Genomic DNA, 25,128 nt, shown 5'->3' on the forward strand with positions numbered 1-25,128 from the left:
CTGTGAGGAGAGAAAGGTGCTGCCAGCAGGGCTCAGCATGGTGAAGACCATTTGAAGATCATTTGTTGCCTGTGTTCCTTTCACAATTGCCACTCTCCCAGCTGTTCATCCCTGTGCTTCTGGGGTTCCCCTGCCAATGCTGAGTTTGCCCCCTTCGGGAGAGGCCATGTGGCTGTCCTTCTGAACAGAAACAGATGAGGGCACTGTGGAGAGGATGCCAGCGGCCTGATTGTTGGTGAACCTGTGGGCAGAGCAGTAGAGAGGTATCACTTCTAGTGCACGACTGAATGAAATTGCACTGGACAGCTGCTTTCAAGACTGTAGTGGTCTCACTGGCTGCATCCCAGCGGCAGCACCCCCGACCCCTCTGGAGGACAAGCTCAGTCCTGCCAGAAAAGGAAAATACTTTGGACAGTTTGATTCACAGAGCAGAGGGGGCAATGGCAGAGATGGTCTCAGTCAATGAGCACTCCTTGAATTTGCCAGACAAAGTGTCCTCCTGCAGAAGAGCTGCTTGCCCCAGTGGCAGCACCAGGCTGAGACACCCAAGACTCCCCAGTTGGGTCCTGGGTCCAAAGGAGAAATCATCTCTGAAGAAACTTGAGCTACTCCCTGTCAGCAAGGAAGGTGGAGGGATAGGCCACCCTAGCCCCAGTCCTCAGCACCTCTTCTCCCTCATGCTCACAGTACTGCACAGAGAAAAGCGCCCTCGCACAGCCAGGGGAAAAAAAAAACCCAAACATTAAAAAAACAACCATCCGCGGCTGGGGGAGGGAGGGAAAATGCATGGGAAAATGCAAAGGACCTATGAGTGTCCTTCATATCTCATTCCTACAGCTCTCAAGGACTTCAGAAGGAGCAGGGGAACTCTCAGCATTTCTCTGCCTTGCACACACTCAGACTCCCATGCAACCTCAGCATAGTTCTGTCCATGCAACCCCCTTCTCCCCTCCCCGTGCACCAACCCCCTCTCCCCATCTCCCATCTCTGCGGGGTTTATGGTTTCCTGTGACTGTGTGCGTCATTCCCCAGTGTTCCCAGCCAGCCAATCCTTTCTCACATTTCATGTCCTGCCCAACCCCAGTATGTCTAACAGGTCTCCTCCTCACTCAGTGCTTCCTCTTCACATGTCTCTGGGCAGCTACAAAAGGCAGGTCCCTGAGAGGACAGGGGCTTTTCCCCATGGTTCCCTGCTGGTTCTTTGTGGCCATGCTGGCCCCTGTGGGTAAGTGAACTCAACTCACCCCTGAGCACCTACATCGATTCCACTGCTGCTGTCCCAGCTGCGTACCCACTTGCTGGCAGCGCTCCCTACCCCAAAGCTTCCTGTGCTGAGGATGGGCAATGAACGATGTGGTCAGGAGTCCCTGAATCTCCTGCAAGGGTTGCCTATTTTTTCTTGCCTGTTGGAGAGAGACTGGAAACTCACCTGCGGATCTGAAGGGCTGTCCCATCCCTTCCACTGCTCCCTAGGCCGTCCTGTTCCTTCTCGCCCTCTTCTCTACCAACCCACAGTGCCTAGTTAACATTTGTCCATTTTTTCTCCTCTTCAATGCTCCTCCTTTTCCCTTCCAGTGTTGGCTCTGGAACAGTCCCCAGACACAGTGATACGACAAGGCCAGTCCATGGATCTGAGCTGTTCCAAGAAGAAATCCTCCAGCACAGCTTTGTTCTGGTACAAGCTGCCTTTGGGGAAGGACTCCAAGCTCATCCTAGTGGTTTCTGTGTTTGAAGGAGGTAAAGCAGATGTGGAGGAGGGTTTCCGAAGCCATTTCAAAGGCAGCGAGATAAAAGGAGATGGGATGACCCTCTCGATAGAGCGTGCCTTTCTCAATGACTCTGGGACGTATTACTGCGCTGAGAATGATTACACAGTGGCTTGGCTGCTGAGGGAGCTGAGCGCAAACCTTCTCCAGCACAAAAGGGACCTGCTTTCCTTCTCATCAGTGCTGCACAAGGCAGGATGATCCCTTCCCACTCATCACCTCCTCTCCTTCCTAGCTTTCACTTCATCCTCTTCTCAGATTCTGTGAGTTTATTTGTGCTGCTTTCTCTACCTGTCACCCCACTCCTCCTTACCTGCCTCTTCTTTTAACTCTCATTTACATTATATTCACTTCCATCAACGCTTCTTCCCCTCTCTGCCTCCCTTTCTCTCCCCACATCTTTCTTTCTGTCTCTCTTCAATCTGTACTCTGAAGACCTCCTCTCATTTAACACCAGGCAATCCTGCTCATCATTCTCGCTGTCAAAGAGAAAGTATGCTAGCATAAGAAGTTCTCGGTGCACCTTCAGATAAAAGCGAGGCCAGGCACGTGGTGTGATAGCTGGTACCGAGCAGGAGCTGCCCACATGCTCCTCTGTTACAACGATCAGTCTGAGGTTATCCTGTGGCCCAGGAGTAAGTTCCTGATAGGTTAGAGTGTTATCTCTCTCCTAACACACACCAGCGTGTGGCAGAGGCCAGCATGGGGCACTCCAGCAGGTTGCCACACTGCAGCTTCTCATGCCACCACAGGGGCTTCTCAAGCCCTAAGCACAAGGCCCAGCACTGCAGGCATGACCTGGTCAACATCAGTAACTAACTCCTGGAACACCGTGTGCTCTGCAGGGCTTTCAATGCACTGCCCTGCCACCTGCACACCTCAGGGAACCCCATGCAAAATGGAGACCCCTCCCATGGACACATCAAGCATAGCTTCCTCTCAGCTGGAGTGCTGGGGGTGTTGTGGGGTGTGGGAGTGTGGCATTTGTTTCTGTTGCCTGCACAATTTAGCCCACCTTCTTTGTTCGTGTCTCCCTTTTCTTCTGAGGAATCGGGGGTCATTCCTGAACCTCCTGTAGGTAGTGGAAAGGAAGGCTGTGAGGTATGTTTGGACCTGCAACAGAGGGTCTGGGAGCTGCAGGTGTTGCTGCAGCCTTCTGCTAAAAGGACACAGGGATACCTCTTGACTGCAAAGCCCATGACAGCCTTGAGCAGGCAGATCACTTGCCCTCTTGCATGGGCTGCCCTTCCACTGCCGTGCATTGCTGGTCCCACAGCATGGCACAGATGTGCAGAGGCTCTGTTGGGCCTCTGACACACAGCGAGTGTGTCAGTGTACACAAAGTGCGAACCCCACTCCCTGCCTGCAGTGATTGGCTCATGGTCAACTTGTTGTCCACCAGGACTCCCAGGTCCTTTCCAGCAGGTCAGCCCCTAACATCTACTGGTACATGGGGTTCTTCCTGCCCAGGTGCAGGACACTAACCTTGCCTTTGTTGAACTGCATGAGGTTCCTGTCCCCTCATCCAGGTCATTGATATACATGTTGAACAATAATATCCTCATGGAGAACATGGTATAGGCTTTCAGCACTTTCTCCCATAATATCCTCATAGATAACCTGATGAAGTATGGGCTGGATGACCAGACAGTGAGGTTAATTGAAAAATGCCTGAACAACTGAGCCCAGAGGGTCGTGACCAGTGACATGAAGTCTAGGCCGAGGCCAGCACCTAGTGGGATACCCCAGGGGTCAATATCAGGTCCAATACTGTTCAATATCTTCACTAATGACGTGGATGATGGGGCAGAGTGCACCCTCAGCAAGTTTGCTAATGATACAAAACTGGGAGGAGAGGCTGATACACCAGCAGGTTGTGTTGCCATCCAGAGGGCCTCGACAGGTTAGAGAAATGGGCTGACAGGAACCTCATGCAGTTCAACAATGGGAAGTGCAGAGTCCTGCACCTCAAGAGGAATAATTCCATGAACCAGCACATGCTGGGGGCTGACCACCTGGAAAGCAGCATTGCAGAAAGTATCCTGGGGGGTCCTGGTCAACACCAAGTTGAACAGGAGCCAGCAATGTGCCCTTGCTGCAAAGGCGGCCAATGGTATCCTGGGCTGCATTAGGAGCAATGTTGCCAGCAGGTCAAGGGAGGTGACCCTTCCCCTCTACTGGGCTCTCCTGAGGCCACGCATGGAGCCCTGTGTTGAATTCTGGGTTCCCAGTACAAGAGAGACATGGACATACTGGAAAGAATCCAGCAAAGGATTCCAGTTTCCAAATCCATAATCTTCATTCATTTTTACAATAAGAGTGATGAAACACTGGAGCAGACTGCCCAGAGAGGTGGTAGATGCCCCATCCCTGGAAACATTCAAGGTCAGGTTGGATGAGGCTTTGAGCAACCTGATCTAGTTGAAGATGAAGATGAAGTTGAAGATGTCCCTGCTCATTGCAGGGGAGGTTGGACTAGATGACCTTTAAAGGTCCCTTTCAATCCAAACTATTCTATGATTCTACTCACAAACAGGTGACTCTACAGAAACTTTCTGTACCAGTGTAGGCTACTGAAAGAAACTTGCCTGAGACTCCTTAAATCCACCAAGACTGAAGAGCCATCTGATGGTAATTGCACACAGTCACCATTAACCTGGACACATTCCTCATCCTGGCCTTAAGTACTAAGCCTATATGTAGCTCTGAAAATGGGCTGCCAGTGCTTTCCTTGTGTTGCAATGGTTATTTTTCTTTATCATTTAAGACTGGAAAGCCAATTTTTGCTTGATGCTCTGTTTCATGGCATTAGCTTCCAAATCCAGCACAAGCTTTTGCTAAGCCTGTTCTTATTGTTTCCAGCTTTTGTTGAAAGCTCTTCAGTAGGAAGCCTTTCCTTGTTCCTTTGCTTCTCTTGCATGTAGGCAGGGTACCTCAGCCCTTTCCTCATTGTCACATCTCTTCTACAGTCTCCTTTTCCTTTAAGAAGGAGATCTCACTGCTTTCCCTGAGGCTCACTGAATCCCTGAGGCTGGGCTGAATCTGGTAGCCTGACAGAGGGGAGGCTGCCACAGCTCCATGCCCCCTGATCCAGCCAGTAGCAAGGCTGAGAATGTACTCCTACTAGACACTCACATATACAACACATATATACACAACCAGCCACACAGATCAAGGCAATCAAATGCACTCACCACTCACACAAGCAGAAATAGCACCAGTAGACTCATCTTGTGTCCCTCTCTGGCTGAAATGGATGAGGGTTCAATAGTGGGAAATATATGTGTATATATATACAATGTGCATCCTTTCCATAGCTGTGCTTAGACACTGAGTCTGCCCCGTAGTTGCCCCTGGATCCCAGTCGCCACAGCCCCTAAGTCCTGTAGCCTCACTCCAATTGCTGGTACGTGCACACAAATGGACTCCACCCCTCCCCAGTGGGTGTCTGGGACTCCTATGCTCCCTCTGGTTGCTACCTCCCACTGGTCTTGCCATTAGAAACACATACACACACCTGAAACCCAGGTCACGTCATGTACTCACCAGCTAGTCTGGCTTCATGTTCACTAGTGATCACACACACTCACATATGATCCTTTCCCCAGCTGCTGGCATGACAAACACACGGCCGCTTTTAGCTGTGGCCCCTACTCCAGTTTCTGGCACTTAAGTTCACTCACTCTGGTCTCTCCAGTTGCTGGTACCTGTCGTCTGACGTCAGTTCCTAGCACTTAGACCTCCATACACTAAACACCTGTGCACAGAACAGATAGTCCCTCCCTCCGGGAAATACTTCGAGATGGAATTTAATAAGACTTACACTGAGCTAAGCAGGCACAAGGCATAGCCAGGCAAGCAGACTGATCAGCAACCTGTTTACCTGTGACTGGCCCCTTCTGTAACTTTATTCCTCTATTTTCCTACATGTATTCTTCCCCAAATCCAGTAGTTCAGGGTCTTATTCAGGAAGCTCGACCATACCTGCCTTTATTTTGGTACTATTTTTTTTTCCTTTGTTTCTTCTTTAATCTTAAAAGAAAACAGACTGAAAGAATTAGACGTTTTGAACTGGAAAACCTAAGGGCTGCCAATGTAGCTACTTTTTAGAAGGCAGCAGCATGTTAAGCAATTCTGGAGAGACACACTAGAGGTCCTGAGTTACATCTTCTAGATACTTCCTTCTTTTTGACAGTGTGCAATCATTTTTTGTTTCCTGAGACAGAAAAGTTACTCTGAATAAAAATCTTCATCATGGAATGAGTAATAAATTCAAACCATGTGACTAGAGAAAAATGGGCAGCCTGGCTGCACTGAAATGATTTTGCCTTGTCTCAGAGTTCTTACGCAGCATAATCTTGGAATTAATTCCCGCATTCTCCATAGTCTGTTTCATTTCCCATCAAGATTCTGAAACAGTTTCTCCCTCCAGAACTTGAGGTTGAAAAGATTTCTAACAAGTCTGGCACGACAGACAATAATGAAACCAAAAATCCTGTAGTGTCTTCATGCACAAGACATGTAGGGGTCATTTATGGACATTTGTCAAAGCAGCAGTGTACCGTGGAACTGTCTTAACATGGGCCATGGAAGTGTCTCAAGGTGTTCCATCCTAGCAGTAAGGTGAAAGGGCAAAATGTCAACAAATTCAGATGGAGAGCAAGCCAAGTCAAGACAATACTTCCATGAAAGATAAAAAAGAAGTTGCTCCCCAGGTTGTGGGGAGTAAATACTAAAAATACACACCCAAGGATAATCTGTGTCAAAACCATAAAAGAACATAAAGGCATATTAAATTTGGTCAAACTCATTTGCTAACTGCTGTACTGACTTTGAAAGCAGCACAAAAATTCAAAGAAAAATGTAAAAGATATGGGAGGTAATAAAAAAAAATAATGTTCTGTATTGTCTACAATTCCTTGGCGTCACCGAAACTGTAATACATCCAGCACAGGGCTCAACATTGCTGGATCATGGGTAAGGAATATTTTTTCCTGAGAAAACCTGCAGTGGCAAGAACTGGCAGGGATTGAACAGGACATATGGTCAAAACCCTACTTCTCATATGCTAAGTGTCCTTGACACTGGAGATCATAAAAAACTTTTGTACATCATATAGAATATATTTCCTTTCCTTTCTTCTTTTTTAATGGCTCACCAAAGATGGTATCAAAGGTGGACTGTCCCTTCTCTCTTCTCTGCCCAAGCTTGATGGGAAAATCAGAACAAGGGGAGGGGCATCAGTCTTTCTTGCCTCTTTTCTCTTAGATCACAAGGAGCAGTGACACAGTGTTCTGGGACAGCTGACAGGCCATGCTGATCGTTTTGCTTGCTGTTTTACATGGTGAGAGAGAACAGATCCATCTCTGCAGCGTGGCTTTCATCCAGGCCATGCAGCACACATGTAAGATAAAGGACCCTTTTTGGCCATCATCTACACTTCTCCCTTTCTCTTTTTCTCTCACTCATGCAGGTGCTGGGGTTGGAAGCCTCATCACGCAGTGGCCAGAAGAAACCCTTAGGAAAGCTGGAGAGACTGTTGACATCTCCTGCTTCCAGAATTATACCACACTTACCTATACATTGTGGTACCAGCAGACTCCAAGAAATGGTCTGAAGTTAGTAGCCAGTACTTCTACATGGATGCAGAACTCTTACGAAGAGTTCCACATAGGCCAAGAGTTTCACGAGGCCAAGTTTCACATAAGCAGAGACAATAATGATCATTCTGTGATGACAATCAAGAATGTGACATCCAATGATGCAGTCACATATTTCTGTGCTGCGAGTGTTCACACGGTACAGCAAGGGGATTGAGCACTAAGATAAAATCCCCACCTTGCCTCGGTGAGAGACAGTCTCTGAAAAATGTGAGTGAGACATACTGGAGAGGGGCAGAGGAAGGGCAGAAGACAGACAAGGAAGAAGTGGGGGAATAGAGCCAGGACTTTTTGGAGGGAAGAGGGACAGACAAAGCAGTGCAGCAGCATCCAGATTCAAAGACAAAAAGCCTTCAGAAATACAAACCCATAGATCAACATTAAGAATTGAGGCATTGCTGATGTGCTTAGTGAAAGCCAGCAGATACTTCTTAAGACTGGTGCTACAGAAGCACAGCCATGTTCTGGGCCACTAGTTCTCCATGGACCTCACCATAGCACCAAGAAAAGAGTAAAAAGCAGAAGGAGAATTCAAGGTTCTTCCATATACTCGTGATCCACCCAAAGACAGAGTTGCCCAATGAGAGATTGCTCAATGTGAGAGGAGAGTGCAGCCTCTGATTATGGCTATAGGAGGATGGCACCAGTAGAGGGGGGAGGAAACAGGCATCCCTTCCATGGTGGAAGGGATAGCCCCTTGGCAGCTTTACAAGCAACAGTGTATGCTGCAGCACTTTTATTCACCTGCTCCGTGTGCCACTTAATTGCAGGATCCTTCTCTTCCTTTCCACAGAAATGCATTCAGTTCTGAGCTGAACCAAGGCATCTCTTCGTAACAAAACCTCATGGGCAGAGAAAGGAAACCACAAAAATCTGCCATCACCTGGTGCTCCCCTTGTGAGGGGCAGTTGAAGGCAGAAGTTGCTTCCTATTGCGCCTTTGTCTTCATTGCTGACAGAGATGAACTTTTGATGAACTAATTGCTCTCCTGTGATGGCCCTGAGAAAAGTGATGGCAGGGTATTGCCTGCCATTGCCTGTCTGTGCTCCTCTTTTCATCACATAACCTAGGACTTACCTTTTCTTCAAAGAAAGGGAAACAGCACATAAAAGACCAAAAGGTATCTTTAAGAAAGTATGGCTATACACTTGTGTATTTTGGGCTTCTGTTTTTAGGTCATGTCCTTGACAGTCTGCATACCATTGAGCACAGACCAATTGTTTGTCTTATATGCTTGTATGGAAGACATGGCATATGAAGTACATAACTATCACCGGTAGCAAATGTACTGCTCACTGATGTGGGAAAGCTAGATATGCTGACGTGGAAAATACTATATGATTACAGAAAAAAAAAAAAAGAGTACGAGGTGATGGGAATAGCCGGTGAGAGCAAGGAGTAGGAATCAGCCAGGAGCATGTCCTGTAAAAGATCCTCACACTCTGTTTCACCAAAATTGCCGGGAGACTTTTGTACTGGCAGTGTGGCTCACTCGATTTCATGCCGGGGTCCTAGTCTCCTGATCGACCACACTACATAAGTGTTACTTTGCTTCCAGGTTAGCTCTAGAAGAAGCTAAACTCTTCTTTGCTAGGGAAATCTGGACGCATGACAAACGTGTTCATTGTAGTCTCACCCTGGACACAGTGGAGACGCTGAAGAGGCCAAATCTAGTTGCATCCCAGACTTACTCCAGTCCTGCAAAGACATTTCTGAAAGACTCAGCTTCACGCACCACTCCTTGCACACCCTGGTCGCCAGTATTCTTCTGATGCCAGGAGCTGCTCAGTGACAAGTGTAACGCATCATTCCTTGCTCCCAGGGAGCACCCATCTGCTCCTCAGAACACTCTAAGGTCCATGATCTACTCACTGTTCATATCATGCTACAGATAGACAGCAGGGAAGCACTGGGAAAGCATTGTCTCTCACATAGCAGAGGCACACTGAGTTCCTTATTCTCTTCAGCCTCTGATCTTATATAAAGATCATCTTTACACAGGTACCAAACACATTCACTCTGTTGCTGCCTGGAATTATTACTGGTGACCCAAATGTCCTGTGAAAGTTTTAGGAAAATTAGTTTATGCTGGAATAATTAAGGGATATAAACACCATGGTGGTAACTTTGGGAGGGACTTTTTGATGTTTTTTTCAGGTTATTTTTAATTGTCTTTTAATAAATTACCAGTTACTGAAAATCATAATATTACAGTCCTAGCTCAGACCTCTTTCATAAGCACTGAAAACCAACTTTATCAGCTCTGGGAACATAACAGAGGAAGGATCCCTTTTTATTTCTCAGCTCTTGAGCATTTTTAGTTTCGAGTGGCAAATGCAATTTTAAGACCCTGTGAAAACAAACTTATCAGCAGCTGTTGACTGGTCACAGCTGTGCAATTTCCAGGTAGTAGTAGAAAACTACAGAGATCTCTAGTGGTCATTGCCATTTTGAATTTCTGTGCTCACAGTCCCTAATGCAACTCTGAGATACAATTTTCTCCTATTCAGTATATTTCTTTTGCCAACACGAAGTGGCACTGCACAAAAAGCAGCTATTCTAAGAAGTTTCTCATGAAATAGCTACTCACATCCTTGCCGCACTCCCTGTCCTCATCTTTATTCTCCTTCGTCTCCTGCTGTAGAAGGTAGCAGAGGAGCTATAGGTACAGAAACCATAGTCAAAGGTACTTGTTTTAGGTGCTCAGCAGTGACATCTCAGGCACATCTGTGTAAACTGTAATTAATAGTAGCTTGTCAATAATAGCCCACCTGCAGTCTAGAGGTTATACTGGCTACTCAGAAGGTAAGATGACAGAAGAAGAGGATGTGTAAAGTCACGTCTCTATGCAGATAATGATGCTATACCATGTGATATGGTCATCCTGCAACTACTGCGAGGGTTTTGCAGAATCATAGAATAGCAGAATCATAGAATCATAGAATCACAGAATCACAGAATCACAGAATGGTTGAGTTTGGAAGGACCCTCTGAAGGTCATCTTATCCAAACCCCCTTCTCAAGCGAGGGCGACCTAGAGCCAGTGGCTGAGGTCTGTGTCTAGACAGCTTTTGAATATCTCTAAGCATGGAGACTCCACAATTCCCTAGGCAACCTACTCCAGAGCTCAGTCACCCTCATAGAAAAAAAGTGTTTCCTTGTGTTCACAAGGAACCTCCTGTGTTTCAGTTTGCACCCATTGCCTCTGGGCCTGTCACTGGCACCGCTGAAAAGACCCTGTCTCCATCCTCCCTTCAGGTACTTCTATACATTCATCAGAGCCTTCCTGAGCTTTCTGTCTCTAGGCTAAACAGTCCCAGCTCTCTCCCTCTATGAGAGGTGCTCCAGTCCTTCTATCATCTTTGTGTCCCATACTCTCCAGTATGTCCACGTTTCTGTTGTAGTGAAGAGCACAGAATTGGACACAGTACTCCAGGTATGGCCTTAACAGTGATGAATAAAAGGGAAGGATCACCTCCTTCGACCTGCTGGCAATACTTTGTCTATTGCAGCCCAAGACACTATTTGCTGCCTTTGCAGTGAGGGCGCATTGCTGAATGATGTTCAACCTGCTGTCCACCAGGAGCCCCAGGTCCTTTTCTGCCAAGCTGCTTTCCAGTCAGGTCACCCCCAGCATGTATTTGTTCATGGGATTATTCCTTTCCAGGTGCAGGACTTTGCATTTACTATTGTTGAACTTCATGAGGTTATTGTTGGCCCATTTCTCCAGCCTGTTGAGGTCCCTCTGGATGGCAGCATCACTCTGTAGTGTACCAGCCACTCCTCCCACTTTGGTGTTGTCTGCAATGTTTCTGAGGGTATATGCTGCCCCATCATCCAGATCATTAATGAAGATGTTAAACAGAGATGTTTCCCACCACAGCTGCTGTTTCTCAGGTTTTCTGTGAGACAGAAACTGACTTAGAACAGAAATGACAGATAACCTTGTGTTAATCATTCAACACGGGTATTGGGTTGGGAGCAGAAGATGAACAATATTGTTCTTTAGTGGAACAATTTGGGTGCAACTCAATGTCCTCTAACAAGAAGCTTGAGTAGAAACAAGCTGGAAAAGAAGGGAAACAAATGGAATGAAATAAAGGAAATATACACACGTAGGATGGTATAACGTCACTATCTGCATAGGGATGTGTATTTGGTCTAGCTCGGATGGAGTTAACTTTCCCCATAGCACCCCTCGTAGTGCTATGCTTTGAATTTGTAGCTAGAAAGGTGTTGATAACACACCAGTGTTTTGGCTACTGCTGAGCAGTGCTCACAGAGAATCAAGGCTGTCTCTCCAAACCCATCCCCTCCATGCCCCACTCCCCTCCAAAGGCTACTTAGGCTGGGGCTGGGCGAGAGGTTGGGAGGGGACATAACCAGAACAGCTGACCCAGTCCAACCAAAGGGATATTCCATAACATAAGATGTCATGCTCAGCAATAAAAAGCTAAAAGAAGGGAGGAGATGAGGGTACATTCATTATTAAGGCATTTGTCTTCTGGAGCAACTGCTACATGTACTGATACCCTGCTTCACAGGAAGTGGCTGAACGTCGCTGCTGATGTGAAATAGAGAATAAATCTTTTTGTTTTCCCTTGTTTCTGCAGGTAGTCTTTGCCTTTTCTTTATTAAACTGCCTTTATCTTAACCCACGAGTTCTTTTTCATCTTATTTTCTTCGCCCCGCCCCCCCTCGCCCCGTGTTCTGCTGAGGAGGGAGATTGATAGAGGGGCTTGGTGGGCACCTAGTAGCTACCCAGTAAACCCACCATAGGATGTGATTTTACAGATCCTCTCCTTCCATCATCTTATCTTTTCAGTAAACAGACATGCCCTGAAAAAGGGCTGTTGCTTAATTTTAGACGTTCATGGTCAAAAGTGCTGAATGTTTATGACAAGAACTTCCTAGTATCCCTAAAAGAAATCTGTAAATCAGAATCCTAGAGTGATTTAGGTTGGAAGGGACCTTGAAGATCATTGAGATCCAACCCCCCTGCCATGGGCAGGGACACCTCCCACTAGACCAGGTTGCTCAAAGCCCCATCCAACCTGGCCTTGAACACCTCCAGGAATGGCACTTCCACAACTTCTCTGGGCAACCTGTTTCAGTGCCTTACCACCCTCAAAGTGAAATATTTCTTCCTAATATCTAATCTAAATCTACCTTCTTCCAGTTTGAAGCCATTCCCCCTCATCCTATCACTGAATGCCCTTGTAAAAAGTCCTTCCCCAGCTCTCCTGTAGGCCCCCATTATGTACTAGAAGGCTTCAATAAGATCTCCCCAGGGTGTCTCTGTATTTCCGCCTGCTTCTTTGTAGCTGTTTCTTCTGTAAACTTTAAAGAAGAATCCAGCACTGATGGAAGTGATATGATCACTATTTTCCTGTGAAATTCCCCAACTAAAATTATACCATTGTTAGAAAATTTGGCCCTAAATGTCTCTTGCTTGCATATTCTCACCTTCCCTTTCCGTCTGAAGTTTTACATAGCTTGGCCCATGGAACCTCCTATGAGAGACACAGAAATAATAATCAAGGAACTGTCTTTCTTCTCCTCACTCATTTGAATTCATGGCCTACAAGGCCTTTCATTTTGACAGGGTACAGACAAACATCGAAGTAGGACAAGACTGGTCTCTGCTGGCATGTCTTGGAAATTGCCTTATGAACATGCCCTGAGGAGATGTTAGCACCACATAGAAGCAGTCCTTCAAAATTAATACAGAGGTGATTTGCTTGTTTTTAAATGAAAGAGAGTCTGATAGTGACAGTAAGGACTCTAATAGAGCTGTAGACTGGAGAAGGAGACAGGATAATCTCAAATGAATTTTAGTAGAATGGGTTTAGACCCTGAATAAACAGTGTTGATATCAGAGGAAGACTAAGACCAAGGCAGGCAAGTAATATCCCACTATTACTGTTATTATTTAGGCAGAGCCAGACAAATAAAATCCTAAATGTATTTTAAAAATAATTTAACCTAAACAAAGACAAATGTGTGCAGTCATTCCCATAACACGCAACTTAAGCACACAGTTTTGCTGTTTTAAAAGAGGGGATACTGTAGGGGCACCTGAAATCACCTGTCCAATATCTTGCTTTTTGTAGTCCTATGTCTTAGTCCTAAATCTTTCAATTTAGCCTGTGTTTCTCATCCTCTTCTCTGGGACACTAACAGCTGTTTCCAGTCAAACAGGCTATATCAGAAATTATGGGTTCTTCTGTGATATTTGAAAACAAGAGAAAATAATTTGTGATTTTCCTAGTAGATTTACCTTGTTTTGAAGGCTTGCGTCCTGTACTCACAGCCTAATTTTTATATCAAGACAGACTGAAATGAAACCATTAAAGAGCAATACGAACAACAGGTTTACTGCAGGTGCTTGGTCATGTTGCTGACTATCCGCTGACTTTTTATGTGAGAAGACTAGGCCAGAATAGGCTGCACATGCCCCAAACCTAAAATGGTTTGTTCATGTGCCTGTCTTTCCCTGCATTGCCTCAGTGTTCACTGGTACACACAATCTCACTGGCACCCTTTCCCTCACTTTCCCTCTTGGGAGTTGCACCATACCTGGACAAACCTATGCAGGAATAAAAATACGGTTTTGTCTCCATTTAGTTATGCGTAAGGGAGGCAGATAAAAGTATCCTGTTACTTGTCACTGCTAGTCCCCACCCGCTTCAGACAGTCTCCAAAATGAAGGCACGCTTATACTCCTAGATGAAGCCTTTTCATAGTCAGGGTCACAGGCATCTGGGAGAACCTTGTACTTCTGCTTCTTGTAACAAGGCAGTCAGAGGGATACAAACTTAAGGGCTCTGCATCCTACGTCCCTCCCTTGCAGAGCAACTGTGACAAGTGCAGCACAGACCAAAGAGGATATTCACAGTCAGGCCAGTCTACAAACAGAAACACCAGTCTGTAGTAAGCAAATAACTCCTGATGCAAACCAGTTAGTGTGGGCTTAAGGTCTGTTTATCATACTGGGGCAGAAGAAAAAAAATGTGGGAAGGAAAGCAGCATGAACCCTGTCATGAAGTTATCAAGTGAAAAATAACTGCATTTAAAACCAGCTAATAAAAGAAAAAAATGTACTACTTTTTTGTCTATGGGAGAAAAATGTCAGGATTATAAATTCAAGGATAATGCATACACTAAGAGGCAGTTGGGCTGTCCCACAGAAGCAGCGATGGCAGAGGAAGGATGTGGCCTGTGGTGCCTATGGCAATCTTTCATGGTGACTGGGTGACAAAAATGGGAGGGTGGAGACATGGGTGGGATTGTTTTTGTATGAGGTTGTATCATTGTGGGGATGGGGGGTCCACAATGATACATTCCCCAGGAGGCCTTTACAAAAACCCATATGTGCATAAGCTTTGTGGGAGAGTGTGTTAAGACAGCTACAGAGAATTCTGCTGCACAGCAGGCACGTTCTGTCTTGTTTTTTCTTGACAGACCTAGTATGCTAGGACTTACTTTCATCGTCTGAGAACTGAGCCTGCCCTCTCTGGAAAACAAGCCAGGAGATTCTGAGACACTGAAATAATTTTCAGCAAACCAGATTGACTGCAAATGCACCTAAAACACATCAGAGTATGTGAAGCAGAGAATTAGTATTTTTTTTCTGATGTGTTAATGTTTGCAATAGACCACAAAATGGTTCTTGTGTGATAAAAGGTTTAGAAAAAGAATTCTGACATGTAGCAGGTATCTCTCAGATGCACTTTATAAAATGTGTTGGGGTTTTCTCTGTTAATAAGCCTCCAGTGGCCACTGACTGACTCACGCTTGTGAGCACAAAGGTTTTCTCTAATCCTTCTCCACATTGTCTCACTGCAGTCCTTCCTAATGGATATCAAGGGTTTGTCTGAGACCAGCCAACTGATTCATCTGGATTCTCCTTGTGTGGATTACTTTTAACCTATCAGAAAACTGAATGGGATCCTGAAAGACTATTCCAGATGACTGGCCTGCCATTGAAGGGAAAACAAATGGATTTCATTTAGATCAGTGCCATAAAGGCAAATCACCTATATGAAAAGGCATGTGACTATGACAACCACAAAGCAGGTATTATTTTATTAACTCCAGAAGTTACAGAAAGGAAGGCTTCACAATACTTAGAGTACAAGACTGACAGTAAGGAAGCTCTAGTTGTAGAAGAATTATATTTCTAGACAATGACTGCCTCTACCACTTTGGGTACATCTGCATGGTGTCTACATTTGCAAAATGAGAACAGCAGGTAATATCAATGAGATGACATGGAGATTAGAGAAAGGTTATAAAGCAACCTGAGTTGAAATGTAGACAATGAAAATAAATCTAAGAAAACCTTTGGGAAATGCTTTCATAAATGCTACAGATTATACAATGGGATTTCAAGCTGGTTTTCTGCCAAAGCCCTTCAGACTGAGGGATCTTTGGGATTCCAGATGCAGCAAACACTGCTTAAGCTTCTGTTTCCTTAAGTCAATTGCAGTGCATCCCTTTTCTTAGCTTATGATACAACACTTTGTCACTGTGAACTACAATAACCTGGCTTTCGGCGAAGGCACAAAACTTACAGTAATGGGTAAGAAATTTTTGTTTTCTCTTTTAATTCGCTTCAAATCCTAGGTCTTTTCCTTAGAGAACTTCACTTTAACCTTATTCTCCCTTTCATAATTAAACTGGTGTTTTCCTGATGTGCTAGTAACCCAGTCTACTTTGGAGAATAGACTAAATTCAGTACTCTAGGTAACCTAGAGACATGCATTTCAGTTTGGAGAACTGAATGAATGCATATTCAGTGAATAAAAAGTTTTCCATAGAAAGAATTAGGATGTGGAATGGGTTAAAAAATATGCTCACACCGTAAGTATATTGTCTTATTAAATCAACATCTGCAAAAATCACTATTCCCCCGAAGGATAGCTACTCTCCATAATGCTAGTTCTCCCGGGGCTACAGGTGATTAAGGACAAGTCAATGAAAGGCTACCTGTATGGAAAGAACTGAGTTACAGTTACACCTTGGACAGGTCTAGAAAACAAAATCAAGACTCTACAAACTTAAATTACTTTGGAACTTTCCAGGGTAAACTAAAGCATGTGTTACCTCAGATAACTGGGAAAGACAAATAAGTGTACTAGCATGTTTAGCTGACAAAACAGAAGCCACAAATAAAAGCTCCACTTTATTGTAAGAAATTCTAACAGCTCTCTGCAGTTGTTTAATTCCCTGTTGTTATAGAAAACAACTACCCACAGCACGTAAGTTTCTTTCCACAAAACAGGCTCATCAGGATGGTGATAAAAAGATTATTTAGGACAACAGTGTTACTATTTTAGAATAGATACTAAAAGGCCACTGAAAACCGCAGAAACAGAATATGTGATTCATTTCAAATAAAAGTAGCTCTCAGGGAATGTTTTCTCTGGGCCACAGAGACTGGACTCTCTCCAAATTTTTGGACAAATCCAGAGAGACTTTGGACTCTCTCCCAATCCAGGGGAAAACAAGGCTGCTTCTAAGACTGGAAAATGACAGTGTTCTCTTCTTCTCATTGCATTTCTCCCTGAGTCAGAAGAAGTTATGCCTCAGGCTTTTGTGCCACATGGTTCCACTGAAGAGTAAAATGCTTACAAGTGATAAAATTCAATGTCCGTAGGAAAAATTCAGCGATCTGCACATTGTTTGAAATCCAGTGTCAATCAGAAGTGCCTGAGCTGATCAAAATCAATACACTGACCCCTCATTGATCATAGATAATTATGCAGCTAACTTTAATAATCATAGCTAAGAGACCAAAGAGAATAAAAGCAGAGACTTCCTTCCAGGGAAGGAGAAAGGGAGGGATGTTTAGGAACTGCTACAATGGAGAGAGTGGACCAGGGTCCTGTGTTATATAATACAAGATATTTTGTAAGTTAAAAAAAAAGATATTTATTTTATAAGAGAATAATATTCATGATGTTGAAAGGAAATGAGGAAATTAAGGAAATTAGGCTGTTTAGTTTAAAATAAGGAAAGAAAATTACTCTGCATATGGGAAATATTTTCTAATAGTACACCTAGATAAATAGATAAATGTCAAAGAAATGGTGAAAGCTGAAACAACCGATTCACCTAAGCCTGGAGAAAAAGGGCTCTGGAAGAGGTATTTCTGAGATTGATCTCACCTGGTTAGATACACAGATGTGGTGGTGTTCCCTTAAAGACATTTCTTTTTAGGGGACCATAAATTAATGTACTTTGTGTTTCTTCTTTTGCTGATAGTGCATGAGGGGAGGGTTAGTCCACAGGTTTGGCTCAGAGGACTGAGAGTAGAGGAGAGGTTTTCCTGCAGCTGCAAAACAGTGTGAATAATGAAAGACTGAACTTTGGCAGCGGGACAAAACTCACAGTCGTAGGTAAGACAGAAGTCAGATCTCCGTGATATATGCGATACTGGTTTAGGGGACAAGAGCATTCTTAATTAACAGCATAATAATGATCATTTTTCACACAGCAATGAGGACAGAATTAATGCTTTATTGGTTGCTTATTAAAATGAGATGTGCTAATATGGAAGTGTAGGATTTGCAGGCACAAATTTTGAGATCCTGGTGTCTGTTACCTTTGTCTTCCCTTACTGGGAAGTTCACGAGGGGAGAAAGAAAGAAATAATTCTGTTTCCTCCCATTCTCCAAGAAAGCATTACTGATTTTGGGAATGACAGATCCTTCTTCCATGTGCAAACTTTTGTGGTTCATCTGTGTAACAATCAAAAGCAAAATTTCAGAGGTATAGTCTGGATTCTTGTGTCTGCTCAATCAGGCAGGGAAAGAATAGTCTTGCTGGTACTTTGCTATCCTCTCCATAGATGGTGGGCAGGCTGCCTAAAGCTGCTTTGGGACACTGGCTTCCTCCAATAGTCCTTTCCACAACTTCTAATTCTCAAAAAGGACTATATTCTTTTTCCCTTAGTGCACTATTCTCCTCTATCCTTTCCCTTGTTCCCCATTTGCTTTCCCTGCCTTCTCCCCTCCCAGGAAAGGATTTAACATCACCTATATCAAAGCATTTTGGAATCACAGGGCAAAATAACCTTTTCCATCTGCTACTGCCATATCTGATAGTAAACTGTAGAAGTACACACTGGTGTCTGCTTCTTTAAGCAGTACCATTTTACGGAACTAAGCAGCTGGCAAGAAGAGCATAATCACGCTGCAGGTTATAGACTGACTGTGTACAGCTGTGCTTTTTAAATACGCCACTTACCTTTGGAGCTGGCACTGTGCTCAGAGTTATAGGTAAGTAGCTGTGATTAACCCAAGTGTGCAATGTGGAGGACACTTGAAAATTTCCTGTGCATTACTGATATGTAGCATATACACAGATTATTTTAATATCAGGGTAGGAGCGAAAGATAACAAGAAAACATGAAACTGACCTTCCCTTGATGGGAATGGAAGAATTGTGATGCTTTTTCTCTTAGGTGGTTGAAGAACGTGTGACAGGGAATACATGAGTTTATGCATTGAAGTGATTAAGCATTGTGCCAGTGTCTGCCATGAACAATGTGGAAGATCAGAACAGAACGGGCTGCTGATAACACTTTTTTTCTGATTGTGTCTGCTCTTGCTCGTTCCAATCTCCTTATTCCATTTCAAGCATGCTCGTTCTCTGGTTTTCTTTGTCTTTCCAGTAGTTCTCTCATTCTTTCTGTCTGCCTTTTTTTACCTGCCTTCCTCTTTGCCTTCTTTTGTTTAGTCTGTTCAATCTCTCTCATTTTTATTTTGTGTCCTCCCTATCTGTTTCCGTGTCTTTACTTGTTAGCCATTTAGGCTGTGAGCTAATGAACTTATGTCAGAGATACTTTTAGAAGAGGAAAAAATTCAGAAAGCCGAGTACTATAAGGGAGTAGTAAAAGTGATGAACCTCTCCTCATATCCACTGGAAGGAAAGCAGAGCAGTGCCAAACCTTCTAGGCAGTTATCTCCATTACTATCTAGTTACTTCTTCTGAAGTCTGTACAAGCTCACATGTTTCACAGAAGCGGCCCAGGGATCTTTGCAGAGTAAGCACTGACAATCATGATTAAGGCTAACAGTTGAAAGCAAACTCTAGGGCTTAGGGGTCAAGATACAAGTTTCTGCTAATTCTGCTAATTCTCTCCACTCTAGAAAGGACAGAATGATCAAGAAGAACGTCTAGAGCTTATAGTGCGTTCACACAGAAAGAAAAAAGTAAAATTTTTATCTTTAGCTTCATAGTTCTCTCTGCCTTTCTGTTTCCACATGCACTGTGCAGATCTGTGGGTTTATCATGCCAGATGAGTAAAAAAGGCACTCTAATAATGTATATGGGGAAAAAACAGTGGCTTTTAGGGTCACTGCCTAGCTTCTGAGTAACATCTCATTGATGCTTTGTATATCCTTTTGACTGTAGAAGTCTGTTGTCTTTAGTCTAATATGTAGGTATTAAACACTTTCAGACAGGGGACAACTTTTGATTTGTGATTGTGCAGAATCTTGCGTCATTTTGGGAAGATGTGTAGTCTAGGATTAGGGTTTCTCATACCTAGTATAACCTAAGTAGAAAATAACTTAAAGAGATATTTCATAGTCTTAAAAAAGGATGGCAAGGTAAGCTCTAAAGCAAAAATTGTCCCAGACAGATTCACATCACCTACTTAAAGTGTTCTTCACTCCAGAGAGTGAGAAAGATGAGTTCATTCCTTTCAAGTCACCTCTTATATGGGGGGCCCAAGTAGCGTATCACATGGTAGTATAATACTGAACACTGCAATAACCATAATGTCTCACTCCATCTCCAGGAATGTAATGCAGACAGTTGAAGATACTTGTGCATTATAACATAGATTCTTATCTATTAGTACAATGTTACAAATACAGGTCTTATAGCACTACTGGGTACTTTTCTGACTACCTGTTTGCTCAGCTTCTTTTCAGCTTTCCTATTCTTCTGGCAGAGACTATACTAGAAATTCACTCATGCATTTCTGTAGCCAGACCTTTTATGTTCATGTGTAACGAGCGAAGACAAATGCTGTAAGTTTCCTGGTGTCTACTTATCTAATAGATATCATAGAATCACAGAATGGTCAGGGTTGGAAGGGACCTCTGGAGAACATCTAGTCCAACCCCCCTGCCAGAGCAGGGTCACCTACAGCAGGTTGCACAGGACGGTGTCCAGGCGGGTTTTGAATGTCTCCAGAGTGGGAGACTCCACAACCTCTCTGGGCAGCCTGTTCCAGTGCTCCACTACCCTCAAAGTAAAGAATTTCCTCCTCATGTTAAGATGGAACTTCTTATGTTCAAGCTTGTGCCCGTTACCCCTTGTCCTATCACTGGGCACCACTGAAAAAAGACTGCTTCCATCCCCCTGGCATCCTCCCTTTAATTACTTGTAAGTATTAATAAGATCCCCCCTCAATCTTATTTTCTGTAGACTAAAGAGACCCAAGTCCCTCAGCCTTTCCTCATATTAGTCATCAAATAGACAGTTAGGTAATAGACAGTTGTTAAACAGACAGTTGTTAAAAGGCCAGATATATCAGGAGCACAAATATAGTACAATTTTAACGGGTTTCTGATTAAAGACAGTAAAGGACGCTCTGGGCCATATTGCTTTCTTTTTCAGGGAAGAATGATGAAATCATACCTCCAGCTGTGGCCATCTTTTCCCCATCAAAGCAAGAGATCCAACAGAAGAACAAGGCCACGCTGGTATGCCTGGCCTCTGGTTTCTACCCTGACCACCTGAATCTGTTCTGGAAGGTGAATGGTGCTAAGAGGACAGAAGGAGTGGGGACAGATGAGTTCTCCACACAGAATGGCAGTACCTACTCATTGACCAGCCGACTGAGGATCTCAGCCCAGGAATGGTTTAACCCTTTGAATCGTTTTGAGTGTGTGGCCAATTTTTTTAAGAATGGAACGCTGGAATCAATACACAAATTAACCTACGGTGAAGCTGGTGAGTAAAAAATATGTATCACCACACCATACAAACTAGAAATCACAAGTCAAAAGGGTGTGGGTTATGATGTGAAACACATCTACATACAACTTCTATAGAAGGTGTTGTTATGGCACAAATATATATGTAAATACGTAGGTATTTGCATATGTCTTCATATTCCTAGGCCTCTCTATCTACATTATCATTATACATCAATAGTTTTTCAAAGGTATCTTCAGATTTTCACTGAGAAATCTCTTCAGTATAGTAAAATGCACAGTATAATAAAATATATAGTATAGTAAAATGAATCAGGCAACATATTGTAAACTGGAACTTCTAAAATTTCTGTTTGGTTTGCATTGAAGAGAAATGTGACTTTTCAGTTCATTTTTGTCTTTCAGGTTGTGCAGTCACAGAAGGTATGTGTGTCTTCCCGCGGGCAAATGTCTGTATGTATTTTAATTCCAGTTTTACTTACACTGACTACAAGGTGTGTGAGATTTTTACTGCAGGAATATCTTGTACTTCCTCATCTAAGTTATTCGTATGTTAGATAAAAAAAAAAAAAAGAAAAAAAGACTCCGTGAGAGTTGTGTGTGCATGCTATATGTAGCTGTGTTTTGGTTTTTTAGCTCTTCTTTATGCTTCCCTTTTGAAATAACAAAAGAAATTGTGGAACTTTCCTATAGAGTCTAATTATCTTTTTTAATCATCTTCTCCAGATCTTAACACTGCCTTCTGTTGGGAAAGTGCTTGCTCAGCCATAAATAATTCATACATAGCTAAGCAATTATGATATCAAGATTCAGAATCCAGAATTGTGACTATTTTTTAATATCAAATTCAGAATATTTCTCATTACAAGTCACATTCACCTTCAAACTGTGAGGATATCCATATTAAAAACTGTGTCTTTCCTCTGTGTATACATATTTACACACTCTTGTTTTTCATCAACTTTTTTAATGCTTCAGGAATCTTAAGGCTGAACCAAGATCAGGCTGGTTTCTCAATACTACTGCAAATGCTTAAGAGTGAAAAATCTATAAGAATAAAAGTTCTAGACTGTTAGAAGCTATGTAAAGCTTCCCTGGTATATCAACAGCACTCACAAGGCCACGGACAATAACAAGTGAAAAATGTCTGTATCTTGTGATTCAGCTTGAGTTCCAAAGAGGGGATTCACATGAACAGTCTAGTTCTCAGTAAGTGTGGCCACACAGTGGTTAAACGTTGCAAATCTGGACATAGTTTCTTGGCAAAAAGCCAATCTCTGTCTTTCCTAGAATCCCTGTCTCTTTTGGTTCTTTGAATCAGTGTTCTTTCCCATCCCCTGCTATCTCGTGTCAACAGAGCCATTCATTTGGCTCTAGTTCCTCTGTGCCACTTCGCTAAAGGTTTCAAGGGTTCTTATTTGATTAAAGCTACATTAGATCTAATATCTTGTGATGATGATAATTCAGTACAATTTGATTTGCAGAGTCCTACTTGCGATATGGAAATTCCCTGAAGCTCACATACCTCATTCTCTGTGGCAAAGCCTTGCTCTATGCAGTTTTGGTGAGCGGTCTGGCGTGGACAGCCAAGGTAGGCTTGTGTGTCACTTAAAGGTTAAGCTTACTCACTAGTGCAAGCATCAGTAGATACAGACTAAATCTATTCTCAGCTGTGGGGTTGTTCTCCATGCGCTTTGCCCGGGCTTTGTGCAGGCTAGTTTGAAAAATCACAAGTGATAAGTTTTCTATTATTGTTTTTCCAGAACTCAAATAAAATCATTGCTATCTAGCAGAGAAATTATTTCTCAAAATACTCTTTAAACACACGGAAAAAGATGAGAACTAAGGACAACTTCTCCAGAAAGTAAAGAAGGGAAATACCATATATATCATACTTTTTGGTAAGCATTGAAAAGGGATTCATGACTGCAGTGGAAGTAATAAGCAGGGTTTTTCAGGAGATACATGGGATAAATCTGAACAAAGATTTACAAAGAACAATGGGATAAATCTGAAGAAATGGGAGAAGTTTACCTAACTACCAGGAAATACTTTTTATCAGTATGTTTCTCATATGGTGAAAAGATATTCACAGTGAGAGTAGTGGAAGCCTCAGCCCTTGTTCCTTTAAAAGCAGGACTCGGAGATATATTCGAAAAGTGACGTGGTAGAGTTGAGGGGGAGTATGGACACAATCTCAATTATGTTTCTGTGTCCCTTTTCAAGGATACGAGAGGGATTGGTTTGTACTTTATTGGATCACAATCATAGAATCAGATTGGTTTGGGACCTCTGAAGGTCATCTGGTCCAACACCCCTGCCATAAGCACGGACATCTTTCACTAGATCTGGTTGCTCAAAGGCCCGTTCAGCCTGACCTTGAACACGTCCAGTGATGGGGTATCCACAACTTCTCCGGGCAACTTGCTCTAGTGTCTCACCACTCTCATCATAACAAATTTCTTCCTTATATCTAATCCCTTATATCTAATCTAGAGCTACCCTGTATCAGTTTAAAACCATTGCCCTTGATCCTGTCACTGCAAGCCTTAGTAAAAAGTCTCTGTCTTTCTTAGAAGCCCCCCTGTATATTGAAAGGCCACGAGAAGGCGTCCCTGGAGGCTTCTCTTCTCCAGGCTGAACAACGAGAGGTGTTCCATGCCTCTGATGATTTTTGTGGCCCTCTTCTGGACCTGCTATAACATATCTACGGCTTTCTTGTGCTGGGGGCTCCCAGAAATGGATGCAGTACTCCAGATGGGGTCACATAAGAGCAGAGTAGAGGGGCAGAATCACCTCCCTTGACCTGCTGGCCATGCTTCTTTTTATGCAGCCTGGGATACAGTTGGCTGTCTGGGCTGCAAGCACACATGAGTGGCTGACATACAATTTTTCATCCACCAGTATCCCAAAGTCCTTCTCCACAGGTCTGCTCTCAAGCCATTCATCCCCCAGTCTGTACTGATCCTGGTGATTACTCCAACCCAGGTGCAGGACCTTGCACCAAGCTTTCTAGCACTTCATGATGTTCCCATGGCCCCACTCCTCAAGCCTGTCCAGGTCTCTCTGGATGGCATCCCTTCCCTCAAGCACATCAACTGCACCACTCAGCTTGGTGTCATCCACAAACTTAATGAGGGTGCATTCAATCCCACTATCAGTGATACATTGATGAAGGTATTAAATGGTATCAGTCCCAGTATGGACCCTTGAGGGAAACCACTTGTTACTGGTTTCCACTTGGACATTGAACCATTGACGGTAACTCTTTGGGCATGGTCATCCAGTCAATTCCTTACTGACGTAACAGTCCATCCATTAAACCAATTTAGCAGCAAGAACATTGGGGGGGACCGTATCAAAGGCCTTACAGAATTTCAGGTAGATGATGTAAGTAGCTGTTCCCTTGTCCACTGATGCAGTCACTCCATTATAAAAGGCCACCCAATTAGCCATATAACAAAGTTGTGTGTAAAGATATTAGTTCAGAATGTAAGTAAATAATTTGTACAGGTTAAGACACTTCTTTGATACAAAAAGGGGAGAATACATGGAGATACAACATGGTCATTTCTATTAAAGGTCTCAGGAGACACAACAGTTGGGACACTGATAAATATGGTCTATTATTTCCTAGATTATTATATTTGTTCCTTTTGCTTTTTTTATTTACTTTTTTTGTTCTGTTTTGTTTTCATTTAGGCTGGCGGCAAGTTGTATAGAGAATAAATGAAGAGTCATTTT

General features: G+C 43.5%; 1 gene segment (V, D, J or C); it reads left to right on the forward strand.

Moving 5' to 3' along the window:
* The first annotated feature begins 1,182 nt into the window (after window positions 1-1,182).
* Window positions 1,183-25,128, forward strand: part of LOC104293220 — a 30,224-nt gene continuing 6,278 nt past the window's right edge. The window contains 5 exon segments of the C gene segment in view: window positions 1,183-1,225; window positions 1,576-1,866; window positions 15,945-16,010; window positions 21,065-21,400; window positions 21,790-21,807. Of these exon segments, the coding sequence occupies window positions 1,183-1,225; window positions 1,576-1,866; window positions 15,945-16,010; window positions 21,065-21,400; window positions 21,790-21,807 (754 nt within the window).

The sequence above is a fragment of the Charadrius vociferus genome, unplaced genomic scaffold, assembly GCF_000708025.1.
Source record: "Charadrius vociferus isolate BGI_N301 unplaced genomic scaffold, ASM70802v2 scaffold301, whole genome shotgun sequence".
Lineage (NCBI taxonomy): Eukaryota > Metazoa > Chordata > Aves > Charadriiformes > Charadriidae > Charadrius > Charadrius vociferus.